This window comes from Cuculus canorus, chromosome 1, assembly GCF_017976375.1.
Source record: "Cuculus canorus isolate bCucCan1 chromosome 1, bCucCan1.pri, whole genome shotgun sequence".
Lineage (NCBI taxonomy): Eukaryota > Metazoa > Chordata > Aves > Cuculiformes > Cuculidae > Cuculus > Cuculus canorus.
Genome location: NC_071401.1, coordinates 15,908,211 through 15,933,413, shown reverse-complemented (window position 1 = coordinate 15,933,413; position 25,203 = coordinate 15,908,211). Strand labels below are relative to the sequence as shown.

The window sequence follows — 25,203 nt, the reverse complement described above, 5'->3', positions numbered from 1 at the left end:
CAAAGTTCTAACTTTCCAGAATTTACTAAATAAAAAACACTTCTGTCAATTTTCCTCTCCATCACATCCCTCAAGGAAACATGTTATCTCTTTGCTCAGTTTCCACCAATTTATTGGGTTCTGTTAATTATGCATTCTGAAGATTTGCAAACACTTAAGTTCCAGACTGATATCACTTGTAGCTTTGACACTATTTTTGTGTGAGAACCTTCTCCTCTGCAAATTCTTATCCTCACTTTATTTCTTTCTGCTGCTGCTTTTATCTTTTCACTCTTGTGCTCTCTGTTCTTCCATATTTCATTAACTCTATATACACTGAAGCACTCTGGAGTACAGTCTGTTTGAAACAGTTTAGTCAAAAGAAAAGGCTCTTGCATTTTAAACCATTTCTGTTAAGACAGCATATTCTAGATTTGTTTTAAAAAGAGAGCCTAACATCTATTACACCAGTAGGAGGAATATTTTTGCTCTATATTTTCTAACCTCTTGAACTGTAAATCACATTCCTAATTACATCAGGTACTCTGAATATCTAATGGTATGAGAAGCACTTAACTGAAACAATTACATTTGCTCTACAGTTTTAATTAAGCAACCCACTCAGCTGAAAACTAATAGATTAGTTCCTGTTGCTTGCAGTAGGTTTTTTTAATCACTGGCCATGAGAACAGTTAACTTTCACCAACCCCACACTGGCAGTCAAGTCTGAAGCTAGTTCATCTTTTCACGAGCCTTTCTTAACACAGAAGAAGTCTCATAAAGCTCTGTAACCATTTCAAAACTACCTCAGAGTAAAAGTAGAAAGAGGTACAAACCATGTTTTCCCACCAACATTACAAATTAATATGTGTATAAAAAAATACTAGAACAGAAGGCACATGAGCACCTGACAGTTCCTTCTAGAAGCCAAAAAGTGTGACAATAGAGCGTGACAATATGATCAAACATTTTCTGGTATTAATTCTTTCAAGCAGAAGGAAACTAAGAAAACAGAGATTGTTTTTTCTCTATTTAAGACAAAGCCCCTAAAAATAAGAGATTGTTGACCTTTGCACAATAGCAGAAAATGCAGCAAGTTTAATCACTCTTCATCAGGACTTTTTTTAATATTACTCTTCTAATCTTGAGTCTTTCATTAAATTGATTCAGTGATTTGAGAAGAATGCAATCAAGGAAAAAAAAATGACATCATAAATTTCTCCAATTTTTGATGCTAAAAACTTACATTTCCAGGAACAAAATGAAATAGCCATAACATAAATCCTTCTGTAAGAAGCTGAACATGCCAAAATAATTTCCTTCTTACCTCAGCTTTGCGAATACTCTCTCTGGCTTCATCTATTTTCTGCTCCAGTTCTGCTCGGGTTTGCTCAGACATCACAGGCCCATGGCATTCCAGCTCTTCAAGTGTCTGTCACAAATAAGACAATACACCAAGCCCTTTACATGATAAGTATTTATGACAAATCGGAGGATTATTGTTTGATTAGATGCTGGGTTGACCAACAAGAGTCCATTCTCAGAAAACAGATGATGACCAGGGCAAAACACCATTTAAAAGCACAGTACTTCATATGGAAATTCCACTTACAGGAACATTTCACCAGCTTCACGAAAACATGACATTGTGGTATGAATCACATAATCTCTACGTTGATCCACCTTAATGTGAAACAGAGCATTTTAAACATGGAGAGAAAAGCTGCTAATGGTAGCCTTGCCATAGGGGAAGCCAGGACACATTTGCAGGAATGTTGTGTCCATAGAAGAATTTGCTGAATTGTGGAAGACATGTCGGAGTTTCTGAGGTTCACGTACATCTACGTTGATTGTACAGACCAAAATAAAAATTAACAAAAGCATGTGATTGCACAAATAGTCACCTGTTACCTGCAAATCAGTGCCTGGCTCAGTGACTGTTTATACTTTTTGTATTAAACAGTCTTTGGAGAAAGAGCAGAAGGAACATCAGGTGCTAGGACCAGAACTGAGGATACTCCCTCCTTGCTCTGAAGAGAGTCAGTCATTCCTCCGGAGAGAGTCTTTCCTGTTATGTGTTGGTTACAGGCTCTGTTAACACCCTCTGCCTGATGCTAGAACTACTGTTTTTTATGTCACATAGTGACCTCGGTTCAGCAGAGGGCTGATAAGCCTGTAAACACCTACTTTGCTCTTGCTTCTTGCCCAGTGCATTCTCCTGGGTAGTTTGAGGAACGGCTTAAATCTCAAAAGACTAAAGTGGAACTAGAAGCCAGACCCCTCACTTCCTGGGCAGCACCTCATTGAATATTATACAATATTATAAACACTGTCCTACAGACACATCCTGCAAGTTGGGCTTGACCTGAGCATGTCAAACACAGATTTTAGGCAGAAGTTAGCACAAGAAGTTAACTTGGGCCCCAACACTCTCTTTAAACAAAAGCATGAGAGCCTTGCTATAGACATTAAAGTAACTATGTGACCCAAGTTATACATTTCTACTGGCTTGACTTTATTCCAACTCATAAGCAGTTTAAGCCGCATTCCAAAATACAGCTACCTGAAGCCCCATTTGGGATATCCAAATACAGCCCTAGGTTTTTCTATGTTGAGCCACATATGTAGAAATAAATTTGTCAACACACAATTTTGTGTCGTCACATTAAAGTGTGTATTACTCATGGGTTTTCCCACTGTTGAAAAGACTTTTGATATCTGAATGAATAAATTTTTTTCTACAGGCAATATATACATGAGGTAATAAAGATAAGAAAATCCCTGAAACTTTAGTTCGAAGAGAAGGATGCTATGTAGAACAGAGATACATCTAAAAGTTATTCAGCAAACAGTTATTCTGTAACTTCAGATTTATATGGGAATAATAAAACATACCAACAAACCCGAAAAGTTTGAGGACCTGCTGACTTGGTAATTTTGAGTGTCTTATATCAAGAAAGGCTAGGATGAAAATGGCAGGTTGCCTGGAGAGATAATAGGACAAAACCAATTCCTTAGTGCTTGCACCAGCTCCTCTTTCATGCACCGGGGAGCTGCAACAAATAAAATCTTTAAACTAATATTTTCCTAACCTACCCGCTGACTGTGTATGATGTTTTTGTGCTCACGGGCTACCCGGGTAGCCCACTTCCGAGCCTCCTTGTTGAGGCTGTGCTCTTCAGTTGTTCCAGTTTCTGATTCCAGTTGTCGACTCTGGAAAAGAAAAAGCCAAGAGAACAAGTTGTGAGATAGACCTGGGGCTACCTTTGTGGATATGATGATATTTAGTTATAGGATGACTTTAGAGAGTACATATATCAGTCTGGGATCTTGTTTCATACAGAACAAGAAAGATTCAACAAACACAATTCTCTTCCTTATGAACTTTGTGATGGCAGCATGTCATGGAAAGCCAACTACGAAAACAAATCAAACTGCAAAAGAAGTAACAACTCAATGTCTCAGGAAAATCAGTGAGACATTGAACACCACAGTTCTACTGCAATGAATGACATTGACAATGAATAAAACTGAAATTTTATTAATATTATTTCACCCATACACTATCAAAACAATGAAGGATAACTAGCAAAGGAAGTCACCTAATTTCTAACATAAGCACGCATTACAGAAAGCAAAGATGAAAGGTGAAGTGTCATCCAATTGGCCATTTAGGCTCATTTTTTGTAACTTGTGATGGAATCATCATGTCATCAAACATTTTACAACAACACAGCCATTTCTGTCAAAAAAAAATTGTCTGCAAAACAGTAACACAAATTTAAAATATTTATTGATACACTTTCATCTTATGCCTGCTTTTATTGTCAATAACCAAAAAAATATTTCTCCTACTCAAGAAATGCCAACTAAACCAAGATGAAGGAGTTCTCTGCTGTCTACAGATTGAACAGAACCCATCTGAAACTCTGAAGACAGTCTTCCCAGCATTCAGTTACTGATATGATTCCCATTACTGCCACAGTAACTAAAATTAGCTGTGAGAAGACATTACATTCAGCCCACATTCCCTGAGTGTCCTCCTGGCATGACAGAACTGATTCTTAGAGCATACATTTCAGTGGTTTCTCCAATTTAAGGTAATCAGTACTCCAAAGGCAATCCTCGAGAACAACTCCTCTTCCTGGATGACTTGCTGACTCATGAGTATCTCCCTACTGAGACAAAACTGCAGCCCAGAGGCACCTTTTATATCAGAAGTCCTCTTTGGGTTAATATAACCTTGCATAACCTTCAAAACCAACCAGCCCCCCCCACATCCCCCTTTATAAATTATCACTCAAGAAGAGACAGTATGCTCAGAACTGCCCCAAACAAACTGTGTATGCACATGTGAAAGAAATGATTGTTTCATGAATTTCTCACTCCCTGTGCTTCAAAAGACACAATTTTTCTTCATTAGGGTTAGTTTGAAACTACAGAAGATTCCATAAGTTTGCAAAAGCTGTTTAGAAAGGATAAACTCAAGGTCAGCAAGCAGGAAAAGGGTAAGAAAGCAGAAAGGCAAGGAATTATTTTCAGGCTAGGTGAGAAGCCTCCAGCTGATGCAGAAGAGATGGTGTTAGCAGGTGTTTTAGCAGACAAAGTGCTATGATTTGTGTCAAGGAAGGAAGACAATTTTAATAACAGCATTTGGTACAGACTGGATTAAACTCAAGAGATACTAGGAAGTAAATCACAGTGATTTTGAAAGTAAGATTTTTACGCCTTTGGATGACACTGCCCTCATGGGAGAGTCGATAATACTAAATTATGCTAACATCAGCAGATTTAATTGAAAATGAGACAAAAATTGGTTCAGCTTGTTATTTTGTTCACCTAAGCTCCTTTTCATCAAAATTGAATCTGGCATTTATTCTTATTCATCCTCTTTTTACAAGACAGCTGGAGGTAGCAGATTCAAGGGGTTGTGGAAGAGATGATTTCCAGTGGTAGAGGCAAGTGAAGGAAAGGAAGACAACCTCTACACACAAACATACATATTCCCACCACAGTGCCCTGAGATGCATCTCATGTTTCAGGTCAATAGACCTAAAAAGATGGATGGAGGGGAGGCAGCATCCCAGTGTTGCTCACAGAGAGCAAAGAAAACTCCCGAGACTTTTACAATACAGTATAAGATGTCAAGATACTTTAGCTTAAAACCAGAAATAATCATTTCCATGAAGCTCACACACTGGTATGGGACAGAGCCACAAAACCTATGTTAATTTTGAAGTAAAAGGAATTGTTAAGACAAGACGTGGAGCGGCCCAAAAGAGGAGGCAGCAAGTTATAAATACACAGCTCTGGCATGACAGGTAGGAAGGCAAAGTGGCCTACCAAGCGAAGGACAGGTGCAGCTCTCTTTACCCACCTCCTCAGCTTAAACATTACACTGGCTTTTGTCTGCTTTTATAGAGCAGACAAAAGGCTTTATACTAGTATGTTTCATCACTGTTTAACCTCTTTAATTAAGTACGTTTAAGCTACTTGACTAGGTCACTGCAAAATGTAAAACCAAAAACCACATGGATTTATTCAGGCACATCCAATCCTTGACCTAACATTTCATCTTTGGTTTTTCCCAGCTTACTGCAGCAGGCATTTTTGTACGGCTTCTTCCACAGCTTCCAGCTGAGTTAACAGCTGCAAATCTGAGCAGAATTGTTCAACGTTGCCTCTCCCCTATAAAACATCTAATAACGAACTTTCAGTGTTCCCACTGGTCTTGCTCCTACTCAGCATCTCATTTTCATTAAGAAAGAATATAGACTTCTTTTCAGTCGCTTGAAAACCTTCTGCATTATCCCAAGTGTGTTTTCAGTTTTTAATCTATTTATCAAAAGCACTTGACTAGAAAAATGAATGCAAACTTTGTGGCTACTCCTAAGGGCATACTAAAAAAGAAATGAATTGTTATTGGATGAGAGAGGTTATATTACTTATTCATTAAACAGTATTGTATCCAAGCAGATCTCACCCTTGCTTAAATAAGGTCTAAAAATAACATAAAAATGGGATAACAAAAAGAGTCGAGGAGAAGTCTAGAGCTGTGGTCTGTGTGAATATCAGAAATGCAGGCAAAAGCAGGAGACAAGATCTAAAAAACAAAATTAGTCTCCTGGGGAAAATGCTGAAAACAGGGACTCCTAAGCTGGACATAGCTATAGAGCACAGTCTGAATGCACAGTCTGAATACTTGGCTGAGAATACTATGGAAAAGTTTCAAGACCATCAGGACTTGGAATGATTCCTGAATAAATGGAGCTGGTATGGCATGGGTGAACTTCCACCTGACCTGGAAAAGACCAAGTTGCTGGCACTTAAGAAGGCTATGAAGGAATTGATAAGCAGAAGAGCAGTAGGGAAGCTAACCGTCATGGAAAAGTACACACTTCAGGAAGACTTCAAGGATGACCTGAGAATCCTGTAACCTCAGTAAAGATAGACTAGAGGGGTACATCAAGTAAGAAATGAAAACCCAAATGCCATTTAAATAGGTATGAAAAAGGAGATAAAGCAGAGATTTATCTGCTATAGATATAAAAATCAAAATTGTAGGGAAGAAGGTGGGGGAACTGAAGTGTCTGGTCCTAATCTGATTTTCTAAATTAAGCACTTGCTTAAGTGTTTTCAGGACTAGAACTTGGTTGCGGCAAGATGTCCGATGACTCAATTTAACCTCCTCCAAAAAGGAGGGAAACCAAAGCCACTTACGATGGCCAAGGAATGAAGGAAGAGCCAAAAAAACTAAGCTAAACATAGATGGATATTCTGCCGTTCTCTCAGGGTTTGGATTACAGCGAAAGCAGTGTTTAGTGCTAAAAATTCAATCAGTAAATCAACAGAAAGTATTATATGACTCCAAACAGCTAAAGAGCTTAGAGGCCAGCAATGCTGTTTCTTAAATCAACAAATGCATCCAGTCTGTAGACACGTCGCTTCCCCAGTTTTGTCTGAAACGTCATTGTAGTTGCAGAAGTTGCCTTATGACAGGGACAAACACACAGCTTGCATTCTCTTATTTCTGCAGTTATATCTGGATGCGGACAGCACACGTACAGTTTTAAGAGCACAAAATAAGCCTAAAAGCTCCTTATTTTTGTAGCTGAAGACTAAAAAAGTCCACTTCAACAAAGGTAAAAAAGTAGTAAACATTTATTGCATGCAAATCACCAACACAAAACACATCTACAAATCACAGCCATTTCTTTTAAAGCAGTGAAAATAAAAGATTACCATGCCAAAATTGAAAAGCAAGCTCAATTTTATCATTCACAATCATCAAGAAGGAAGGAATATGCATGATATTTTTCACACCACTAACAGCAGTTACTAGAAAATCGTAAGGCAAGAATGAAGTTTGGTGTTCATTTTATTCTATTACTGTAGAACTAAATTTAATTTTAGTTTAGCCAATAGTGAGCTAGGACTAACTTGCATTTCAGCAACTTTTCAATGTTACAAACAGGACAGCCTCATCGTGAAAAATAAAATTATATATATATATAGAGTTTTTTATACTCAGAATAAAAAAAGATCTACACCCACTATTAATAGGTTACATAAACCTCTGTACATGTGGTATGATAAAGCTAAAACCAAACCAACCTACTATTACTGCTTTATATAACCACAGTCTGCTTTTTAATCTAATAAATTAATATTTCTCTACACTGTGGTGAGTAATGGGGGGGCTGCAGAAGGGTAAGGGGCATCCTATGAGGCAGAGAGTAAAGAAAATAATTACTTGTAAAGTAATCTCAAGAAAGATTGTTCTGGGATATCTAAATAGAGAAAGGGGATCTTGAGACTTCTTGACATCATCTAGGCTGAAAACCAGTCACACCATGACTGCATGTTCTTCACCAAAGAAATTTTCCATAGCAAATTATTTAATTCCCAACAAATACTGAAGCTATTTTCTAACATCTGGTGTAACCAAAACTCTCCTTACCACAAGTACCCATGAAAGGAAAAGTTGTACAGCCATACATGTGAAATAATTCATCTAGTCGGCTTTTAGGCAGTTGTTTCTTTTTCATTCTGGTTCAATAATTATTGTTGGGGTTCACATCTAGTCTACAAATGACCATTAGCTAGAAATCTCCTCCGAAACCTACCACGCGCACAGATTGTTGTAGCAGCTGATGCCAAATGTGTTAGGACAGCGCCACTGCAAAGCTTGCAGCTCTTTTTTTCCCCCCCATCTCTGGTTTGTTTTAACAAGAATCTTAAAACTACTGTTTTTTGTTAGATGTCAGTGATTAACACACCTTTGTTGTTCCTCGTGCTCGATGTTTTGTATTAAGCACTTTTGTTATGCAGCAGATTGAAAGCCGCAAAAGTTTTTATTTTTAATTTTAATCTTATTTTAAAAGTTTTTAATCTTCTCGCCGAAATTGATTCTGAAATTAGAGTGCAGTATATTTGCATGTATGTACTTCCATTCTCACCCTCATAATTATTCTCATTTACCTCAGATATCACAGCAACTGAATTCACACAAACTTTCAAAAAATTCTATAATGGTTTCTCTTATAACTAGAAATACAGAAAATTTACTTTCATTAAGTAACCAAAGGAAATAGGCGGACCTTTTGAATCAGCTTTGACACAGATAAATTGATTTATAAATATTTTCAATGCAATATAAACATAAACTTCTTAAGTGGCCACTTCTTTCAAGAATTACTCTGTTCTCCCATTTCCCCGTTAGAAATTATTCAGAGTTTTGTGTAAACAGTGCTTCCTGACTGTAAAAAAAATAATGCTAACAGCATGCTCTCTAAATTAAAATAAAAATCAATTAGGTAGTGAGCCTATTTCAGCTCATTATCCTAAAAGGAAACCAGAAACAATATTAAAATTCAACACAAAATAAGAGAACCAGTAATTCTATCGTGTGGATTTTCCTTTCACTTCAAACTACTCTTTCAGTACGAACCTCAAATATGAGTATAACAACTCAGACTTTATTTTAGCTAGCGTGGAGAGAACTAAGTAAAAGTGGTTTTAGTCATGTTGGTCATATACAAGACATGTCATGTTACACAGAGAATGTACTGCCTTACCAGGCTCCTGCTTGCATCTCTCTTAACATTTCTTTACCCTGTGTAAGGCAGTACATTCCTGTGTTTCTCCTCAGGAATAATTCCCAATACTTCATACATTGATAAAATTAAACCATAACTTTTTGTGTGTGTATATAGCTTAAAAAAAGTTACACTTAAATACAACCACTTGTTCTGTTCTGGTATTAAAGCGCATACTAATATAAATACAGAAAATGTAGTGCATTCTCCAGAATTGTTAGTTTGGTCTTACTTACATGAGGGGTTATTTTTTTCTAGCAGTTTATATTTCAGGATTTTTTCTGGATTTAAATATTTATATCAAACATCAAACATTTATATACAATCCTTACAAAAGCAGAATATAACATTAATTTAGAAAGTAAGGAATTTAAAATATTTAAACATATTTAATACTAAGTAAGTTTTAAATCTATTTGAAATATTTAAATAAATTCAATAGTAAATGCTGAAATGCGCAAAACCCTGTTCGCACAGAGAAACCCGCTGGAAGTAAAGTCTGATAAACTATAGCCCTCGACTGAGTCCTGATTCTCAGTTAGACAGGAATTTCTATCTACTTTCAAATGTCTGAGCACTGGCAAAAATGAGAAAATATGCCATGCTAGATGCAAGAATGAAGTCCTTTTGTAAGTATTGCTTATATCCCTTGTTTTATATAGCTTAATATAAACTACTCAGAATTTCAATATACTCTTCTGCGTGTGATAGTGAAATCCATCCTTATTCTCACAATATATTCATAAAACTTGCTTATACAAGTAACAAGGGGTGAAACTGCAAGTCTCCACCAATCTCACCGATACGTAGGTTTTGTGCAAATTACAGTGAGAAAACTATATTTTTTTTTATGCTGATAAGCCGTCATACAAATCAAATTTGGCTCCATTTTTTACTTGCGTGCTCAAAGAAAACGACAGCCTCAGTAATGCACAGGGGAAACTACAGTCACAGGCGACATGTAGACAAAAAACAGGAAATAGACCTCAAAAGTTTAGTGTCAGCTTTTTGTTGTCATTATTTTCCCGCACTGTGGACATGCTTTTGTCATCTGGCTCATTTTCTCACATGATAACACACAGTTCAAGGAAAAAGAATATTTTCCAAACAGGAAACAGAAAAAAGCTGGCTAATTTCCTCTATATTTTGCCCTGTTCTTATAAGCTAGGGCTTATCTGTGAAGCATGCAGACAGTATGTTTTCAACACAAGAGATTTCTGCAGACTTAATAAATATCACTTGCCTCATGGGAGGATGTTTGATGATTAAACTGTCACTACACTGAACACAGCAGCAGCTTCCATCAAAGGTCAGCATGTGCTGACTGTTTTTTCTTGCAAGGCTAAAGGTAATTCAAAATATCTTTTTTTTTTTTTTTTTCCACCTTGCGTGAAAAGGCCCAATCCATTTTGACCATTCATTTGTTGAAAGGATTAAAGCCGGTTGGGAATTTATCAATGATTTTTTATTGAGTATTTTAAAAACAAATCACTGGGTTTTTTTTTTTTTTTTAAAAAAATAAATTAAACTTTTAAAACTTAATTTATGACGAAATTATCTGAGACATTGCAACAATCTGAATACTTCCGTACGATGAATGCAGGCAGGTTTTTTAGATAATGGAAAAAATCTGCAAAATATTTTGTAGTGGGTTTCTCCTTGGAGACAAGCAAGAATCTAGATTTCTAAGGAGATGGTGGGGAAACAAAAATTCTGGACTTGCTGATATGATGGAAAAACATTTCATACCTACCTTTTCTATGAATAATCTCTTTTGGAGGGTCTGACTGTGTGCGTTGATAGTATTTTGAAAATAAATTAAGTTGTGGGCTTTGTATTTGACTCAAGGATTGCATGGCAATCCATTCTGCATTACTCTGGCAACAGCTCTCCCCTCATAAAAGAAAATTTTGAGATGGACCATGTTAAATAAGAATTTACAACAGCATTTGGAGCTGCTTCTATACCAGAGTTCTACATAGATGTTGTTTAAAATGTTATTCAACCCCAAATATTCAGTTTCCACTAATATCTAAATGCTCTAAACTTTGGCCCCATCACAATGTACCAGGTAGTTGAAGAGAGGCTGTAATTTGTTCTTGTAAAAGCTTAATATTAAACATTTGATTAGATGCATTAATCACTACTTGCATTTCTTTCAGTGTCAGTCTTCAGTGTGAAAACTATCATGCATAACCCAAAAAACCTAAAAGCCAACTGATAAACTGTGCAGATCATCCACAACATGAATACATGGCAAAAGAATGCTTGATAATTGTTCTTCACTTAAATGTTGTTCACCTAATTGGAAAACATACCATTTCTGACAAACTCAAAAGCCTGAGCAGAAGCTCTCTTTCTCTTTTACTTATTGATTAAAAATGGTTAACGCGTAACCTGCAATTGCCCAGGTAGGATCCTGTTAGCTGAGCATAAATCTATAGACCATAACCAAGCCTGAATCATTTATTTACTCCTGGGGAAAATGGTAAAGCGTAAGCAGCTAGAAGCTAAAAAGATGCAGTGCAAAGAAGAAATGCCATTGCTCTACAGTCTAAGTGTGTTAGCCAAGTAAAGAAGTCACTACATCTGAGGTATTGAGACAGCTTCAGACATGAACGACCCATTCACCGCCTCCTAAAAAGCTCTTGACACTAAGCAGTACAAGCAGCGCACGTGTACACTGTCAGACCACACAAGAGCCATGTCAAAGAATCATGTAATTTTTAATGTTGAAGAGTTTAATAAGAGTGAATTACAGTTCTATTTTACATGGGGATAGCCTTCTGGAAAAAGAACAAAATTAAATTAGTAATGGGACTGCATTTCATCGGTGCATACTAATAGCCTCCAGTTGTTAGACAAGCTTCCCCATTCACATTAGAGAAGTAATCAATTATACACATCACTATCTTGAGCTGTGAAATTTTAATTCATGCCCCTAAAAGATTAGAATATCAATTACAAATGTGTACAAGTGCTAAAGATAAGTGTGAAGCTGATCCTCACAAATAACATAGTTAAATTGCTTCTTCCTTCTTTAACTTGAGTCTCATTGTGGAAAAAACTTTTTTTCCTCCGTTTTATATAGATATATTTATATTATGCATTCTGTTGCCACCTCTACATGTGTGTAAATTCAGCATCCCAAGCCACATGCATATGAATAACAAGATAAATGCCAAAGGCTGATCGTAAATACTACCATATACCTCTGCTATAGTCATTCTCATAGCACTGACAGGTGAGGGCTCGATATCCACCAGCTGAACTGCATTAAAACTCTAGATGCAGAGATTGCACAAGGGTGAAAACACACAGCAGCAAAGGTTAGAAAAGCAGGGCAAAGACAGTTAGAAAGACTCTGCTCACCGTATTAAGAACAACCTAAAACTTTACAGAAATAACTGACTATATACAAAGGAGCTTGAAGAAAAATCAACATCACAGTTTGTTAAAAATGAAAAGACAAAGGAAACTGCGTTACCACAGAATCATAGAATACCAGCAGGGATGTTAGTTTATCTGGAAAAATCACTCTTATGTATCTATTAACAGGGTGCTTGAAGTAAATTACCTGAACCGCAGCTCCAGACATTCCTGTTCAAGTCAGTTTACTAATGAATTCAAGTAATAAGAAGCTCTACAAAGATACAGACTTAATTTAAAACTGTTATTTCTTAAAATAACATTATTAATGTCAGTGGGACATCAACAATCCACTGTTACTAAAGTGCTGTTTAAAAATGTCTTTACATCCCATAATTTACTCAATTTTAATGTCATTAATGACTGCTCCGGAAGCAACATATACACCAAAATAACATTTTCCAAGATTATTTTGGAATACAATGTTTTAACATTATTCCTTCTAAATCAGTAACTTCTTATATGTATTTATAGGTATTCTTTGAGTCATGTAGAGGCATATGAACGCTTTATGTGGCATAGCATCGCACACGTGGCAACCCAGTATTAGCGAATGTTATAAGAACCTCAGCAGCATGATACAAAGCTCACAAAATGTAGTAAGAATTGTGCTGAAAGCAGAAAAAGCAGGACTACTAGGCACAATCTGCAAATAAAAGAAGATTCGGCTCTTCTGCGGATGACATTGAGCCTGTGTGATGCTTTTGTTATGATTACCCACCTACTGCAAGCAGAGCTGGTGGAACCAGGCCACTTTCCATTTCTTTTCCAAAAATACAGCATTAGGTTAAACCTGAGTGGGATACCAGTGAGCACTTTTCTCTTACCCATTTATAAAAACATTCTTAAAAACAGAGCAAGAACAAATAAATCAAGGAATTCCACAGGGTTCTTACAGTGTCACTGTCACTTGGTTGGAACTGGAAAGGCTGTGGTTTGTGAAACACAGAGTTCTCCTGTAAAAACAGCTGTAGATTGTAATCCCGCACCACCTGAGAAAACAACAAACACCATTTAAAGTCATTACTTTGTGAACTTAAAAAAATGCATAGTGCAGTGTTTCAAAAAGAGATCAAATCTGTAGCAGAACTTTGAATGCAACAAAAGGAAACACAGGACCTGATTCTGGACAGCATTACCTATAGTTATTCAGCAGTAACTGGCAGGACACACACTGGATGACAAAGACCTGAGATATATCTGCCACTAACCTATAAATAAAATGGCGGAAAAAGCCAACTACCGAGTATACAGCATCTGGTGTCACTACCATAAATATTTTTCTCTCCTCTGTGGATAATTTCTTATGCACTATTCTTTCTTAATCTGAAATGTCTTATTTTTAACACAAATTATTAGTAGCAGAAGCTGAAAAGACTATTTGGAATAATGCATACAAAATCAGTTGCAAAATCATCTCTTTATATTAAATTGCTTTCAGAGAAAACCCTCATAACTTGCATTTTGCTGAACCAAAACTACTTCAGCTACTAAATTTATTTAATGATAGTGTGACACATATCCCTAAACAAATATCTTAAATCACAATTTACACAGATGTACAAAGAAAAACTCAGTGATTGCAGTATGAAAAAAGAGTATCACTGGTTGAAGAACTCAGTATTCACAGCTTCAATTGATGAAAATGCGCAAATAGCAGCATGAAATTATAAAAATCTATTACTAAACTCACAGTTTAAATGTACAGAAGTATATAATAAAGCTGGTATTTATCCAGAAATAGCAGGAGTATTGTATAAGATCAAGAATTCTGATTACACTGTATGCATAATGGTAAATACAACATGCTCTCTAATGCATCAAAATATTGATACTTGTATTAATGAAACACTGAACTGTAAAAAAAATTAATCTTCAGTTGAAGAAAGTAAATAGTTGCTCAGGGCCAATAATGCACTCATTTAAAACAGTAAAGTACATAATTACTGCACCAATTTGAGCAGCTGAACATAACCACATTCAAATGCATAGAAAACATACAGAGAAGGCATACAGGGAGTCTGTGTTAGGAATTCCCATAAACAGAAATTCAGAAAGCAGTAAAGGAGGAATCATCTGCAGCTTCAGATGATGCTCAGCACTGACCGTGGCATTGAGATCATTTGTGTCAAAAAGCTCCAGCCTGCACAAAGCCCTTGAGCTATATGTGAACACTGATGGCAGCACAAATCTGCACCTTGTCTAAGAGATGTAACTATTTTAAACCAAATTCAACTAGAAAAATTCCCAAAGTGCAGTTACTGAGGACATGAAAATCTAAACAGTTATTTTAATGCAATAAGCTTTCACTGTAGACCTCTACCTCAAAAGCAACTCAGTTCTACAAAGAAGAAAACCCATCTTTACAACAGCACTTGAAGAGATTTTCCCTCAAAGCAACAATATTTATTAACAAGAGAGAAACTATTATCATAACGTGAGACTTGAGAGAGTGTACAAGTCCAGCAAATTTATATTCCGGAGCATTCTGCATGATGTAGTTGACAATTGTTAAAAAGAAAATAAAGACTCCAAAGAAACACAGTATTCTCAGGATTAAGCAGAAACTTTTCCAAATGGACTTCCTGTTATTCAGAAATTTAGTCAGTGTTCTCACACAGTCTTTATGAAGTCAACATCAACTGACATGTTAAAATAGACTCAAAATCAAATGTTAAATATACACAATATGCAGAAAGAAGGCACAGTCAGAGATGTGACTAAATGAAATTATTTGCCCTAGACTGGTGAAGATTCTCACCAGAAACCTCACAGAAATGTTATTCAAAACAGCAAATGGAATTTCAGAAAATGTTCCAAAGAAAATAATTTTATTTTCCAAAGAGTAATGCAGAAGTACGAGTCTTGAATAGGACTGTTCAAGTGAAAAGGAAGTTAAATTGCACTCGGTGTCAGAGGGATGTGCCAGAGGAATGACAACCCCAACCTAGGAGTAATGGAACTTCCAAAACTGCAACAAACAATGCTCCAGTAAACTGTGAAAAACCTTAATTTCATACAGAAAACTTGTTTGGAGATGTTTCCCTTAATCTGTATTAGCATTATGTGACTGACACACTCCTTACCGGCTGACTACAGCACAGCCCTGCCCACCCGCAGCGGCCACCTCTGTCTCTCTGACATTCAAGAGGCAAGCAGGCACTTCTGGGAAGCAACCCATCCTGTTCTAAAGCAAATACCACTTAATTCCAGTCTGTTAAGACAGATGTGGTGCAGACCGAACAAACCTAAAGCATTGCTACCAATAAGCTAAAGGGTCTTTTCTAAAAGCAGCTTGGCAACCTTGTCATCTTGCACTTAAAACTAACAAAGAACAGGTGAAATATTAAAACTTCCAATAAATAAAAAATTTGCTTTGATGGCAGGCTGGTTTTTATTCCACATTACTAAATTACTAACAAGTTTTTTTGTAAGCTTAACACTTAAGCTACTTTTGAAACACATGCATAGCTTTTGATGCAGTTTCTGCTCTGGGTTCACCTCTCCTTTTTCAGGTGATCAATTCTCACAACGCGGACCTACAGGAAATGCTACAAGTTCAAAAGAAAGGATGACCAAAGCCTACATCCCTGGAATATGCTACCGATTCATAAATTCAGTATTTCAGAGCAAGACACACGTTCAGTAGTGATGTAATACAAACTTTCCTTCTCTGCATTCTTGAACTGCAAGGAGAGAAGAAAATTGGTACCGACGAGATACAAACCAGTTGTAAAAATCCTGTTCAGACCTGACAGCTGTATTTACATTTTTGTTCCTTCTCCAGGCATTGTACTAAATTAGTAAAGCAGAAACAGAACTATTTTCCTCAAGCATACAGCATGACACTGTTACTGTATAAACTAAGCTAGACCTGCAGTCTGCTGGCTGCACAGAAGCTTGCTAACACAAGCTATCACAAGCTCAGCACACACACGGATTCAACAAAGGTATTCCTATGCAAATTAGCTGTTTAGAAATGACAGTTGAGTTAGATGGAAATTCCAGCCAGGCAGCACTCCAGGTATTCTGAAATCAGAGGACTTAATACAATATCGAGAAATTAATTATGAATATGTAGACATTACATATTTAGTTAAAAAATTCAAACCCACTGTTTTAAGGGAATATATTTTAAGCAGACCTGAATAATACAGACCAAGGTAAATTACTGAAAGTCCTTCTCCAACAGAACTAAAACAGTATTTTCATTATCTTTACAGCGGCTGCCAAGTAAATTCAAAGACAAACTAGCGTGAAGTCAATTTTTAATCCACTCACTTTAGATCTAATAAGGTGTGAGTTCACATGCCTGCAGGTGAATAAGAAACGTGTTAAATATATTGTTTCTACATAAGTCCATGCATAAATGAGCTCTGTTCTCATGCAGGTGGTTAAGGTATACATATAAAGGAATATTATGACTGTACCAACACAGTTCATTTGAGCTCAATGGTATTTTTTTTTTTTTTTTAGTGCGGCAGATGAACTATTTAAATATCAAAATTATCTTGGAAGCGATCACGTATTTCTCATTCTGGCTGCTCGACAAAGTAAACAAACCACATCAATGACAAGACTCTAATCTGTTTTCTGTATTTCCCATTCTTAGCTCAAAGGAGAAAACGTCGTAATATTTTGGTTTTTAAGTTGACAGTCAATTATTAAGAAATTATCCAAACAATTTCACAGGGCTTTACTGTGATGGATGACTAATGCGGTTCCAGATTACACAGTGCAAAACTCTCAGCTGCAATTTCTCTTTCCAAACATGCAGAGCAAGTATGACCGAACATCTCTTGATCGCTGTTCCCTAAAGATTTTGTACTGTGCAAATGCACTCATGAGAATGCAGTCTGGGTGGCAACAGGAAAAATTCTCACCAAGAAAACTGTCTAGTATCTTTTAACTTAATATCACTCAGAAGTAACCAAAAATAATAACCCTTCAGTTTTGTCACTATTTTGGAAGCAAATTTTAAGCCTGGGAACTTATATATACTCCAAGTATTCAATTACAAAGGAACATTCAGTTAAAACTTACCCTGCTGGAGGTCTCCAGTAAAAACTGAAATGTGTTTTGTACAGCTTGGCATGCCTCTAGTTCAGTCCTGCTGAATGCCATTAAATAATCCTTAAGGTGATCATATACATTTCCATCAAGAGCCTGTATGGGGGAAAGAATTAAAAGAAAATTAAGAAACGCAATATATAATTTTGTATAAGATTTTTCAGCATTTATTATTAGATCTGTAAAATGGTCACATAGGTGGTTTTTTTTTAACACAGATTCACCTATAATTATTAGGTTAAACCAAGTGACAGGTGGACATCTTTCATTTCTGACAAGGAAGAATGACAGTGCTTTATTTCCATTAGATGGCACCACAGAGCACCATAACAGGACCGCCTTATATTAAATGATTTCCTTCCAGCTGTGTAATATGGCCAAAGAAGAACAGTGAGGTCAGGTTTAGATAAGTGAATACACTCAGGGAGATGCTGTTTATGTCAAGAAAGGGACCTAGTAACTGCAAGGGTATGGGGCTTCTACCAGCCAGAGCACTCCTCGAGTCACTGTACTGTGCCCTGAGGCACTCACCATCTGTAGGCTTCACATATGAGCTATTTGCTTACTAGAAGTGCTAATCAATACCTGCATTTTACGTATGCAGACTACATCCCTTCCATGCACAGGAACACCAAATAGATAACAAAAATGTACGTATGACACCAAAGTTTGAACTCAAAAGCCCTACTGTAACCAGAGTCATAAAATTACACTGCATGGCTTAGGCTACATGTAGGTTTAATGCAAGTTCTGTATTAAACATGTATAACTTTGCCAGTGACAGACAAATTCATTTGCATTTCACAAATATTCATTTAAATAGTACAACTCAAATCTTGCAGATAATTATTGCACTAGTACATTCATTGAAACAGTGTTTTGTCAGATCTCAACTGATGCAAGAGTGCATTTCCATATAAAATTGCATTTCATTTTTTAAATCACTTTGGAAAGTCAGGCAGAGGAAAAAACGTGAAATTGTTTAAGCCTTAAGAAATAGTTTCTGCCCCAGCAAAATCAAGCCCGACATTTAAAGCAAGGCTAACAGACACATGTAAAGCAGACACAAATCATTCACGATGAGCAGAAAAGACTTCCCTTCCACAAAAGAAGTCTTACCCATGATCCACACAGAGCTACAGCAACCACCAGATGAAGTTAAAACTTAACAGACAGACATCCTCAGTGAAGGATGCTTTGAGGAAAAGAATAAAATTGTGTGACTGGAATTCTCGTAGCCAAAATTTTATTTCCAAAATCCATTTCATATTCCACCTTTTTCCATCCTCCACCTACCAAGTGTAAAATACTTCCTAACACTAGTTGAGTTTCTCCTTCAACCTTAGACATTAAGCCTGCCGCAAACTTGCTTGTGCAAAACTACAGCCGTCGGAAAACAAACAGACAGGACGCCATGCCAAACCAGCAGCAAGCATGGGAATTCCTTTCCAGCCCTCACAATGAAGCCAGCTCGCTCAGCCGTGCTGCCAGCTACCCGTATCAAAGGCTGCTCTCGAGGGGTCAGTAGCCAGGGCAGCTACGTGAGGCCCCCAGCCACGGGAAGGCTCTGTTAAGCGAAGGAAGATGAACCATATGGCTTGGGAAGAGCTATAAGTTAACTTCTCCAGGCTCTTACAAGTGACGTCAGCTCTACCAAATGTGCTGTTAAGCATCATTTTAAAAAGAATTCTTCTTAAAATAGTTACGTAATGTCAGCTTATGGCTGGGATGTTCGTCTGACAGAGGTGTCAGGAAATCCCAACTGCAATTCCATAAGAACTTACAGTGATAACACATATGCAGCTTCAGTTCTTGTCTCTCTTGGTACAGGCACAGCTTTACATTAATTCATCTTGCAACGCCCGTTTAGTTGATAAGGCATAGTCCCAGGTTAGCATGAGAATTTTAACACTTTGTGAGCTTTTATAATGCTAAACGGATAAGCCCTCAGTATCATAGTTACACGAGTGCGAAAGTTAGCATCCCATTTCAAGGGCATTTATTTTCACATCAAATACACACAGTCCCCATAGCAGGTCTGTCTTGTGCTTTCAGAGAATACAAATGATGTATAAAATCGCCAAGACTGGTCGTGCTCTTGGGACAAATGCTGCACGACTATGAAAATCCTGAAACACCCCAAAACCAGAACTTGCAGCCTTTTATGATCAAGCCTGTGTTCCTAAAATGCTTTTAAGATCAAACACGAGGCTGGAGTGCAACTCTGCTAATAATTGTAAATAAATAGTTTAAACTTGGCAAAGCAATTATAAATGCTCAGTATGCAAAGCAGCTGTGATTTTTTTTATTCCAGTCTGCTATAAACGAGTATTTCAGAGCCCGCTCCCCCCCTTCATATCAAGCCCATATGTTCTTTTTATGTTAAGCCCAGCAGGAGGGATTGGTGTCATTTAACTTAAGACTTCTACAGTGCAGACATCTATGTTGGAGTTTGTCACTCGAGGTCCTTTTTAGAGTCAATGGAGAGAAGCTGGTACTTCTGTGGTGTAATTCATCTCCCTCTAAGATAGATGGCTAAAATAGGTCAGACGAAACGCCGCATGCTAAGTGCCTATTCCTCTTCACTGACTGCAAATAGCGCCCACGCAATTAGCTTAGATATACATGTCTACATGGTGGTCATGTAAAGCTGGGTGAGGTGAAGCCCATCTCAACACTTGTTTATTCTCTGCAATTATCTACCAAGCATCAGGAATTAATTAATCTACAGTTGCAGTTCTGCAGTTCTAGGAATATAAAAATATATACAAATACTAACTTTGTTGTTTCCTCACTCCTCTTGCAATGACCGCAGCTCTGAAGTTTTGTCCTGAGATGTCAGAATACACCCCTCTTTGTGATACAGAGATATATAATATATATATATAAGAAAGAACATCAAGGAAAAGCATGGCAAAACATTAGGAAGCATACAAATCTGTCAGCACGTGAAAACTGCATTACCACCTTTCGCCTTTCATTAATTAAAAGCAGTCTGATGAAGATGAAGTTCTTAAATACCGATGAGAGTTGCCAGAATTGAAGTTATTAAAGTCAGTGCAGTACAAAACAGGCACATTTTTCAGCCAAGTAAACCCAGGGCTAAGCATGCAACCCCAACATGTGCTAAAAACCTCATTGTTGCACAGGAAAAGTGACAGTCCCTTCAGTTACAGGATTAGAGAGCTGGTTGGTTACAAATGGCTTTCAATGACAACGTATCTATTCATTCTATAAAATGGTAATTATTGTATCATTCTGGATATGTTAATATTAAAAAAAAAAGATTTCATTTGCTGAACTATACAATATAAATTAACATACGCATGGGATTTTATAATACCTAATTTGAATCTCATTTACTTACAAGCACTCTGACCCAAACCACTGAACATCACAATTTAGGTTTGAAATAAAAAGTCTTTTCAAAATTCCTGATCACACAACTTGAAGAGGAAAACGGGAAGAAAAAAAAAACCCAACAGACATTATTTCACTACAATGGCTTTTGTTCTCTTTCTGAATCTCAAAAGATTACTAAATGACTTACTGTATTACAATCAGACTGAGAAACCTGTCTTTTCTCAACCACAAAAGGAAATGAAGATTTTTTTTTTCAAACAAATCTGGCAAAAGAACTAAGATAATATGAAGTTAAGTACCACAGCATTATCATTTCCAAGGATAGAAAAAAGTCAATGGTTTTTAAGAAATAATTTCTTTACAGTGACATCCTCATACTAAAGGTAAAAAGACTGCTTCCTCACTCGAGTCCAAGCTTTAGCAGATAATGGTTGAAATAAGGACTGACAAAAATCAAAACTGTTAACAAAAGCAATGGATATGCAACCAAATTAAAGTCTATTTTTGTAAGAAATCCCGTATGTTAATTCAATCATAAAATGACATGAGAGAGGTGAGAACATTTTTCTCATTTCAACATAAAGTTCTAAGTATAACAAAACGTAGTTTTCCTAGGAACAAAACATCAGTCTCGATTTAGATCATTATTTTAAGGAGGTGTTCCTCTTATAATTCAAGAGACTATATTAAACATTTTAGGAAGCAACTTCTATTCTAACCCATATGTGTTGGTTTTAATCATTCTAGATTACATAAAGTTTTCCTGAAAAGCGAAGATAATGTTAGTATATTTGGTTGCCTTTGGGATGTTGTTCTTAATCTAAGATGATAATGCACTATGTAGAAAAGACATCGTGCTTGAACCTATCATGTTTATTCATGTAACTTACTTTGAGGTCTCTTCACTAGAACATTTGCAGGTCTCAGCTATACTCCATTTAAAAATTACCATTCCAATTGCTTGGACAAGACTGAGAACAACCTAAACTACTACACATTTTTTATTTTAAAAGACTCATTCCTTCTCAATTCCCAAAGAAAAAAATGGAAACTATCTGACCCATGCATACTGCAGACCAGTGTCCTGCAAAGGTACCAAGGCAGGTCTTCCATTTTATCTCATTTATTTCTGAAATATTCCTGTTATTCAATTAATGTTTGCCTGGCATGGAAACTGCTAAGCCAAGCCAAAGCCTTTACTTAGTATTTTTATACCATTTAAACTCATGTGTTCAAATTAAACCTCTCATTTAGCAATGTGAATCCACCAGGCACCAAACCCTGGACCTTACAATACTAAGTTTGAAAAAACACAACTAAAACCACACTTGTAAAGCCACATGGATTTTCACTGACTAACTTACAGTAGTCTCACCTGTATCGTCACCACCTAGAAATGACTTTATATTTTCAAACATAGACATTTATGTTTTTATACATATTTGAATTCTGTAACCCTCACTGGCACCCGACTCTTTCTGCAAGACTGGATTGTGGAGCAAATGAAATTTTCATTTCTAAACATCCAAACTTTTGTGAGTTAACGTATCTCAGTAGTTTACCTGTGCTAATTTTGCCTATAACCACCACTGAAAACCTTGAGAAATGCTTCATAAGCTGCCACCACTTTGACGGAAACAATATAGCTGATGTTGAAGGCAAAGAATTTCCTTACATGGGTGGAGGTAACACAGCAAAATTAGAGACCGTGCCCCACCCGGACTACAGTCTGAAAATAAAAAGATAAGGGAACGTATTAAATTAACTGAACAAAAATCATTGTGTTTGTGAGTGATAACTTTTCTATGAAGTCAATGGTATTGCATCATGGTAATGTGACATATTTTCCTGTTCAGTAACCAAAGCAAACCCTTCAAATAAAAAGGGAGACTGTTCTCTATTTTAGGTACATTATTAAAAATTATAACTAAATAAAAACCACACTGTTTTCTATTATATAAGAAGCTCTGTATCCTTCATCTGTTTTGTTGGTTTTTTTTAAAACAAACTGCAAGCCATTAAGAACAGGGACTGTATTTTTCATCTTGTATTTTCTGTAATATTACTCTCAATTTTTTATGACTTAACTTTAAACTCCCCACACAACAGAAGATACAGAACATTCATGCCAAGTGAAGATTCTTGAGTGTTTAAAACTTAGGCCAATAATCCATTAAATAATTAGTGATCTCATGGACAGTACAGTCTAGGATTTTGAGTTAAATTATTTTGGTAAATGAGACTCTAAATATTTTAATTTTTATATGCAAATACCTCAGAATATAAAAAAGAATATCAAGGAAAGGTTGGGATACATACAATACTAGCTAAATTGTTAACAGGAATTACTACTATTAAGACATTAGCTTCAGCATCCTTCAGGGTCTCTGAGAGATTAAGAACAAAAGTAGTTAATACCTATTTTAACCCAAGTGGGGCAATGGATTTCAGGTTATTTGACAGCAAAGGACAGAGTATTTTAAAAACTCATCTAAAACTCAGAAGTAATAAAGTCAACAACTTGAATCAGCTGGCTTTGCTGAACTCAGCAGTATTTGGATCAGTGATCTGTAACATTTCCCAAGGACACTGGGAGAGAAAGAAAGGTGAGGAAAACCCATCCTTTTCACTTAACACTTACATTCTATAGAAATTTTCCCTTAAAAAAAGCTCACTTCTGGTAGTAATTTATTCTAGGCACCAACTTCTCCTGATACCAAAAAGCAGCCTGCTTCCCTAAGTCTTTTTCTTTTTAAATTCTTCCATCGCTGCAGTATTTGTCACGGCTGAAATACCACTCTTCTCCATCAAGACATTCTAATATAAAAATTAGGTCTGTGAGTATTTGTCAACAAAATGCGACTTCTAGATATAAATTACCAACAAAACCAAGATCAAAGCAAGAGAAGTGTCCCTGAACAGCATGCCTGCAGCAACTGAGTGTATTGGCTGACACAAAACTAGTGCAATCTTCTGCATTTCCCAGTCACTGCAATCCTGTAGAAACAACAGTGCAGTGTCTGCACCAATCACGACACTGAAGTCTGAAGTCCGACTTAAAAATAACTGGAAGCCTGTTGCCTAGCCTGCCCTTTACAGGCTCAGCATTTGATGAAAATCTTTTTTTTTTTCCTGCTATACCATATGTGCAAGTAAAGAAAACAGCTAAGAAAAGCTGACGATAAAAACCTACCCTCTTTGCTGGATCAAAAAGTTAGTGCTGGATTTCCTCAGCCTACATAGAGAAAATCTGTAAAATCTGCTTAACTGTAAAATCAGAATTTCAATTTACACAGTCGTACAGCCCCAGTTTGCAACCAATAGTGCGAAGTTAAGGCCATAAAATTATCTGCATTCCAGGATAAACTTGCACATCCAGAGCTGCGCTAGTGATAAGCCTGCGTTACAGTGAGGTCTAGGTCCAACTCCCTCTTGGTGAAGTAACCCTAGCTAGTTCTGCCCGTGAACATCTGGAATTTAGTGGGTCCCACAAAAGGGAAACACAATTATCCTAAAGAAGATACATCCGGACAGAGCAAGGAAAGCCTTTAATTAATTTGGGGCAGGCAGCTGCTACTCAAGCACAGAACTAGGAAGACTGAGACCACTCCCAAAGAGGCAAGTGTAAAACAGAGGATGGGACTGAAACTCTTGGTTTTTAATAGACAACTGCTGCCATGCAGCTACCTGGGATGTGAACGGGGAGAAAAGCTTTCTCAGAAACAACAGGATGCCCCAGGCATTTGTTCCTTACCTCATTTCTGCATTGCCGTGCAGAATACTGTTCATCTGTTCATGCTGGTCCCTTCAACACTTTGTAAAAGTTAAATACTGCAGTAAAAACATTCCACTTCTACTAGAATTTCCTATGTAAAACATGTTCCTCTGTAACACAGCATCTTCAGCTCTACTCCTGAAGTATTTCAGTAGATAACAACCCCAAAGTACAGGTGGACAGCCAAGTGTCCTGAGCACCCCAGTTGTCCTCAACTCCTGCATCATTTCTTTGAATGTCCACCACTGTCAGACACGAAAACTCTTCTGTCTCCCCAGCCACCAACCTGTTCATATTTCCTTGAAATGAAGAATGTTTTATCCCAATAACTCAAGAGTCCCCACAGAAAGATTCTCTGCCACCTCTCTGGTTTCTGCTCCTTCTTGTAGTTTCATAGAAAACAGCATTAGGGAATTTTTATAACTGTCTCACTGTACTGTTGCTGTGAAGCTAATTAGTTTCTCCTCTTTATTATTTTCTTTTTCTTAA

The 25,203-nt window shown here is 36.8% G+C and overlaps 1 protein-coding gene across 1 annotated transcript in view; it reads right to left on the bottom strand.

Annotated features, from left to right (window-relative positions):
- The window catches only part of FCHSD2 (FCH and double SH3 domains 2), a 163,254-nt gene that overhangs the window by 22,578 nt on the left and 115,473 nt on the right, over positions 1 to 25,203 (bottom strand). The window contains 4 exon segments of the mRNA XM_054080180.1: positions 1,307 to 1,411; positions 3,076 to 3,192; positions 13,403 to 13,498; positions 17,550 to 17,672. Coding sequence (XP_053936155.1) covers positions 1,307 to 1,411; positions 3,076 to 3,192; positions 13,403 to 13,498; positions 17,550 to 17,672 — 441 coding nt within the window.